Here is a 7701-nt window from a genome sequence, read left to right on the forward strand (position 1 = left end):
TTAAAGACTACGTGTGTGATTAAATAGTCTACAGTATTTTGAGGGCATGGAACACGTAAATAGATGTTTCTCAATTAGTAAGAGCCAACGTTGGAGATTACTCATGTGTAATTGTGTTTGAATGTTACATCAGCTAAGTAAGATTGTTTTACGACTGTTTTAAGTGTCTCGTGTTAACACTGACTGACTGGTGAAAGGGAGGTTTATCCAGTTATGTATTTCAGGAAGCCATTTTACGACCTAGATAATTAGTATATGCTTGGGTCTATTGTACACGTCGCCCATAAAGTTGGAAACAAATATTTTTTTACCTCTTTCCATGAAGTGATTGTGAAAATGTGATTTATTCTTGATAGATAAAGTGTATAATATTCTCAAAATTGTATTTATCAATCTCATTGCACCTGGTCAAAGGTGATTACTGAAGTGTATAAATAGAAAATAAAAAGAGGAATGTGTCTGAAAACTAAATTATTCCAACTTTATGGACGACCGTGTATATACCATAAACAGTATCTTTCTAATCTAAGTGAATGGGAAGGTGTCTATAACTGTGCAAAAATCTTTGGTACTTTAGATGTTTAGGTTCTTATTCATTATGCAGTGTCACCAGGGAAGTATCTGAGTGGTCCAAAATATATTCTACGGTATGACTACCATCCAAACATACAGCCAAGATGAACAAGGAGTCCTGCAACAGATGGCTCCCACTAAGCCTCGATCTCAACATCATCAAGTATGGGATTACATGGAGATACAGAGGTAACTAAAACACCTAAATCCACATTAGAACTGTGGCAAGTTCTTAAAGATGCAGGAACAACTGACCTACTAAGTACAATGAAAAACTGCAAAGTATAAAAAGGAGAATTAGTGCTGTTTGAAAAGCAAAGTGTGGTCATGCCAAATATTGATTTCATTTTTACATGAGAGGGGACAAAATATTAGGAACACTTTGCAATGTAATGCACTCCAGCACACCACCACCACACACTATGACCTCAGTAAATACATAAAGTAGAATTATCACCTTTCTGACTATGTCAACAAAAACTGAAAATGTATTAGCTTTGTTAAAATAGAATGTATGGCAGAGCTGTTGTATTGGATTGCACGAGTGTATCTATTGAAATGGCCAGTGTGTGTGTGTGTGTGTGTGTGTGTGTGTGTGTGTGTGTGTGTGTGTGTGTGTGTGTGTGTGTGTGTGTATGTGTGTATGTGTGTATGTGTGTGTATGTGTGTGTGTGTGTGTGTGTGTGTGTGTGTGTGTGTATACAGTATAGATTGCAAATACGTAATACAAACTGTACTGGGGATCATAAAAACATCTATAACCCCTTTACAGGTAATAATGATACGTGTAAGCAAGGAATCTATACCAATATGATTAGAGGAAAGTCATAGACCATATATTGAAAAAAATGGTTAACTGCTCCCCCTAGTGGCAAAAAAATTACATTGTACTAAATCAGACATACCAGATCTTATGAATGAAATGCTTTAGTAACCTCAAAGAGGAGAGATGTCGCAATACCACAGTGTGATAATACACAAAATAGTTATAACTAATGCATATGCAATTTGATAATAAATAAATATGCCTAGAAAATGATCATTAATTATTTATTTTAAAACCTCACTTAACTTAATACAAATTTTAAAAATGTGATATGGCATTTGTGTTTTAATACTAGGCTGCTCGTGTTGGATGAATTTGACCACATTTTTAAACGTGTCTTTACACATTTAAGAAGTTTGGCACTCCATAATCATGTAGGGTAAGTTAGGAGACATTACCTGAAATGACCATTATCTGAAAATGAGAGTACATGTGACAAATACAAAAATCTGTAAAAGAGATGTCCACAAAAAGTTCAAAGCACACCGTTTCGTTAAGCTAAGAGGTTTAAAAGGCTTACAGGGGATCACAGGAATTCACGTTATTTAGACTATTTTTTTAAGCAGTGCTCATTTGGGAATCCATTCCTTTTTTTGTGGACATGCACCAAGAGCACCCGTTGTAAGACAGATCCAGGAGGCCCTTACTCGTTTGTTTTTCATCGTTTGTAAAGTAGAAAGAATGAGTACTTACGCAGATGTCTTTTTGGCTGGTAAAAGTAAAGTAAGTTTGGTTTTTGCTTTTTTTGTTGACCAAGCTTTGGAAATAAAATGCCTGTTTTAGAATTAAGGTCTTATTCTGAGCATTGATGGTATGATTAAATAATTGAACAAAAGTAAATTACATCTTAAATGCATTACAGTGACATTGAGGTCACGCGGAGCCAGACTTGAGAAGAAGCGGCCCGCACCAAGCCAAGCCTCTAAGAAAGTGTTGTGGAGACCACAGGACGCACAAACAAGTGATTGGTGATCACCTTGTTTTCACTATAACAAACACTCCCGGGACTCTCTGTAGTAAGGTCTATGTGTCTGACACGCGTCACTTCTACTTGAAAACGTGTTTATACGAAAGCCTCTGCACTCTAGAGATTGGGAGGTTTGGTTAAATTCTGTCAACTAGTCCTCATTCATCTATAAATACAATAAACCTTCGCTTTATCCAGAGGAGCTTCAGGATGCTCCTCAACGCCACCATCCCTCTGTCGGTGGATTTCAACACTCCGGGGGACTTCCTCATCTTCATCTTCCATATTCTGTTCGCCACAAGCGCCGTGCTCGTTGCCGGCTCGGTGATCATCGGCATATCCTTTACCCGGTCTCTGCGAGTCCAGAACCGTTTCATATTTATGCTGAACACCAGCATCAGTGACACTCTGACCGGCTTTTCTGTGTATTATCTCGGCCTCTTTGACGTTCAAGAAGGCTATCCCTCAAGAAACGGGACATATTACATTTTACCCTCATTTCTAGGTGTCAATGTGTTAACCTTTCTCTTCGCTCAGTTTGATCGCTACTTAGCCGTGTGCCATCCATTCTTCTACAACCGCTATATCACAAGGTCTTTTGTCATAGGGATTTGCGCGTTTTGCTGGATTTACACGTACACTATCCTCACGGTGCAGAATATGGTGCCTATATCGAAGGCAGCTCAAATAAACGCGTTTGGTGTTATGACTCTGCAGATTATAGTTCTTGTTAAAGTGTTGATGACGATAAAACTTTACATCATAGCCAGGAGTCACCTAGTGAGAGAGGCGCCCAGTGCAGAGAGAGACAACAAAAAGGAGTCGTTTCGCATTATTGTGTTTGTGGTTATGTGCTTCTTGGCTTTGTGGTGTCCATCCTTTGTCAATATTATTGTCAGACAGTTGACTAGACAGGGTCTGAGGTTTAGGAATGAAGCCACTAACCTGTTCGCCATCATGGCACGCCTGAACGCACTGGTCACCCCCACTCTGTACATCTGGGGCAGTCCGGCGCTGCGCGAGGCCGTGTGGAGAACAGTGTGGCGGTGGGTCTGTCCCAGACGGAGGATGAGGTAAGAAGTAACGAAATCTTCCCAGATAACGATTTAATGTAAATACAGAATTGGACATTTTCTCCAATTCTGAATGTGAATAAGACAATTACTCTAACTATCTCTTTTCTCTTTCTCTTTCTCTTCTATTTCTCTCTCTTTCTCTTCTATTTTTTCTCTCTCTCTCTCTCTCTCTCTCTCTCTCTCTCTCTCTCTCTCTCTCTCTCTCTCTCTCTCTCTCTCTCTCTCTCTCTCTCTCTCTCTCTCTTTCAGAATTGGTCATAACTTCGATGGAATGACAAGGAAATGATAGTGAAGCAGCCTCCGTCAGCAAGGCATCATAACAATGAACATTATCAATATCACATGGCTGGCATGGAGATGTCCTTTGATTCAGACACTGTTGAATTAACGTGGGTTCGCAATTGTGACAGTTTAAATCTGTAAAAATGACTGGAGGGAAATGAGCTATAGATGAGCTTTTTTACACGTGAAGAAGGATGCAATGTCATAGCTTAGATATACACTTTGACTTGTTGAGTGAGTGAACTGGAAACGCTGCATTCTTTTTTTTAATGAGCAGCTCTTACCATAAGCGCTTTTGAACAGATACATTTATTTATTTATTGTATTACTTTTTGTAACTATTTCCTCTGTTCCTCCGTCATAATACGAACCATGTGAATTCGGTTTCTGCAGAATGTGTATTAATCCAGGTGCAGAGCAGGTTAATCCTGTTGACTCTATTAAGGCTAAATGAAGTTTCAATCTATCGATATGTTACATTTAATTTCAATTTAATTCCAAACACCTCCACCATTTAAAAAAATGGTTATGATGTTTCTTCTATCAGATGCATGGGGAGGGATTTAGGTTAATGTGACTGTCTGTGCAGGGCATCTGGCCTTCTATAGCCTACAACTCGAATGGATCATGTGCAATGTTTCACAAGTGTGTTTTGTGGTTCTAGTCATGGGACCGTCAGGAATGTGGTTGATACAGCCTTGATACAGCGATGATTTCTGCAGTCAATAGAGACAGGGTGAAAATCTTAAGTAAGTGGTGGTAATGTCGGGTAAATTCTCCAGCTTTGATGGTTTATTCTGTTGTTTGTTACTTGTATGGTGTTTGTCATTATCGTGCGGTATCAGGCTGAAAAAAAAAGAAAGAAAGAAGGAAAGAAAGAAAACTGTGACATAGTACATGGTGTAGTATTACCTCACATACGTGTGAATTCAGTAGTCATTCATTTCACTATTTAAGTTCTCGAGGCGCCTGAGAGCTCCGACCCGAGCGGGTACCATGGACAGCTCTCCTGCCGCTTTGTGTTCCTTAAAGATCAGTTTCCCAAATCGCTTCAACTCCAAGGCTCACTCTATGTGTTTTCAACTTAGCCTGCCTTTAGGAACAGACAAAGTCCATTATTTGCTATAGACCTATGTAAATACGACCATCAAGGCCGCAGAAAGGTACGCTGTAAATAAATAGCAAATGATTAAGAACACGTCTTGCTCAAATCTGGAAAACAGTGGAGGGCAAAAGTGATCTGTTTTTCTTAACTTTGAATGCTGGCTAAATACACTATCTGTTAAAAGGAATAGGAAAGAAACATAAATATCACTTAACTGACTGTCAACTTCAGAAAAAGATGAGTGATTTTATTAAAAAAGGCCTCCTAGAATAGGTGAAAATAAATGATGGCGCTGTTTGGGTGAGAAGCAACAGATTAGGCTGTCCCAGGTATGATTAGGACGTTAAATCACTTAGGTGGACTGTATATACTGTACAAATGTATGAAAAATGTATATATTGTACTATATAATATATGACTGTCGCACATATAAATGTTTAACCACAAACTATTTGAGCTGTTTTCCACTGCATATTACGCCTCCAGTGACTAATGATTAATAAAAACAGATCATACTGCCCATGTGTGGAGAACGCAAGTTAAGAAAATGTTTGAACCCACTCAGCTTGTTAAACTACAGTTGCTGTGTACAGGTGTTCAGTTAAGTCTGATAAACCTAGGTTCAATACTGATACACGGATGTGGCCCATTGAATAAAAAGAAGCAACCAAATAGCCGTAGATGGGTTCTTTTTTCTTCACACAAGTGAAGCCGAAGTGTTGCTGAACTCTGCACTCAGCTTTCGCACTTCCCAATTTCTCTTTAAAAAAAATCAGATTGCCATGCAGATGTATAGCTCAGTATCATGAAGAGTATTTTGAGCATCAGTAATCTGACTCAGCTGTCTCGGAAAACATAAACATTTTTCGGAAGAAACCTTATAGATGATTCAAAGAGAGACACTACTTCCCCTATGCATGACAAATACTAATAAACGATTATTGGGAATAAGTCAAATAAATTAAGTATTAAAAAAACCTCAAATCCCATTAAAATGATTCCATTATCTGAACACTGTCGTTCGATATATGGATCCCTTAAAACGGCACCCCAAAGCAAGGCTAAACGTAGGCTACCCAGCAGTCCACTATGAGCTGACACATTTACAGTACTCATTATCAGGTGAAGACACATTAGGAAGACTCATCAACTAAGATACTTAATTGAATACAACTGGCATGGGCATTAATTGGATGGAGATAATGAGTCAGTGCGCTGGACAGAACCGGAGATGCAGCCAGCCGCAAATTCAGGACCATGGTCAGCGGTGTGGTCCTGATACATCAGCTCACACACTGCCGCGGGTTCAGGACCTTGGTCAGCTCCGTATTGTTGTCGTTATTGTTATTGTTGATGGTAGTTCTTATTCGTTTCAACTCCAAGATGGGCCTTGTGGTGTTAGGAGGCTCAGCTTCAATACAATAAGCATTTATCCACTGTAATCTTTTTTCCATTTAAAAAACAATCTTAAATAAAAAATAAAATTGATCACGGGGGGTAATGGCGATGGGACGTCATGTATCCTTACTGTCATCTCCTCCTACACCAGGGGCCTGTTTCAGGAAGCAAGTTTAACACACTCTGAGTAGTATTGCATTTCTGAAGCCTGACAGACGGTTGCCTTGGAAACATGCTCAGTGTCATGCTCAGTGTCACCGATGGTATAACACTGCCATTGGCAAAAAAACAAAAACAAAAACCCAAAGTGCTACACAAAGAATTTGTTTTGAACTGGGAGCATGTCCAGGATATGTCGTACAGAGGCCTGAGAATATTGTTCAGATAATAATCAGAATATGATAAAACATCCGGTGGGGTCTATTCACCCTCTGACGGAGATTTCTGATTAGTATTTGTGCTTCAATATTAACTGACTGTTTAAGAAAAGGACACAACATGTCTGACACCTCCTTCAGTCTGCAGGCTTCAACTACAAAGGAAGAGAAACTCAGGGTTAGTTGAAGAAAACCTGCTAGCGAGCAGGTTAGTTTTACTGAGTATATTGCCAGGGTAACTGACTCAGAGTTAAGCTGAACTGGCTTTGTGAAACCGAAAAAAACAGAGTTTCCTTCAACTCTGAGTCAACTTACTCAGAGTTTTCACTAAACCTGCTTTCTGAAACAGGCCCCAGAGGTGTCAAATATATGGTCCGCGGGCCAGAACCAGCCCTCCAAGGGGTCCAATCAGGCCCACTGGATCATTTTGCAAAGTATAAAAATGGCAATAGAAAAGTAATTTCTGCTGCTTCAGAGGTTTTTTCCACTCTGACCCAAACACAATCCTCTGAAAAACAATGAATACATATTGTAGTCATATTTAAAACATTCACATATTGAACATCTATCAGCAGCTTCTGTGCAAAATAATCTAAACAAACAAACAAACTAACTAACTAACTAATTAACTAACTAACTAACAAAGAAACAAACTAACAAACCCTGAGACATAATATTGTTGAAATTATATTGATTTTTCTGAAGACATATCAGGGTTAGGGTTCATCTGTTTTGTTAATAGATGGTTTATTATAGTAAAGTTATTTTATATGTATATTATATATTATTTATAGGTTATTATGCTATGGCTTTACTGGTGTGGCCCACTTGAGATCAAATTGGGCTATATGTGGTGCTTGAACTAAAATGACTTTGACACCCCTGTCATACACCCATCACCTCAGCTTTTTGGGCAGTTCAGGTTGGTTAGGTGCTTCCACTGCTCAGCCCCATCATGATCCTCTGTCCAATTGTGTATCAATACAAATGATGACCAAATATTACAACGTTTTTTCACTGCCAACTAATAAAACTGTGGGGACACCTCAGTAGAGGCTTTTTAAATCCATTCATTTACATCTGAATCCAGATAATAA

The 7701-nt window shown here is 38.9% G+C and overlaps 1 protein-coding gene across 1 annotated transcript; it reads left to right on the plus strand.

Moving 5' to 3' along the window:
• The first annotated feature begins 2576 nt into the window (after positions 1-2576).
• LOC133979374 (G-protein coupled receptor 15-like) lies at positions 2577-3443 on the plus strand. Its single transcript, XM_062417886.1, has one exon. The coding sequence runs from the start codon at positions 2577-2579 to the stop codon at positions 3441-3443; it is 867 nt and encodes a 288-aa protein (XP_062273870.1).
• Positions 3444-7701: the final 4258 nt, after the last annotated feature.

This window comes from Scomber scombrus, chromosome 4, assembly GCF_963691925.1.
Source record: "Scomber scombrus chromosome 4, fScoSco1.1, whole genome shotgun sequence".
In the NCBI taxonomy this organism is placed as follows: domain Eukaryota; kingdom Metazoa; phylum Chordata; class Actinopteri; order Scombriformes; family Scombridae; genus Scomber; species Scomber scombrus.

Bases quoted from the DNA above. Each gene is read 5' to 3' on its own strand.
- LOC133979374 (XM_062417886.1), top strand. From the start codon at position 2,577: ATGCTCCTCAACGCCACCATCCCTCTGTCGGTGGATTTCAACACTCCG.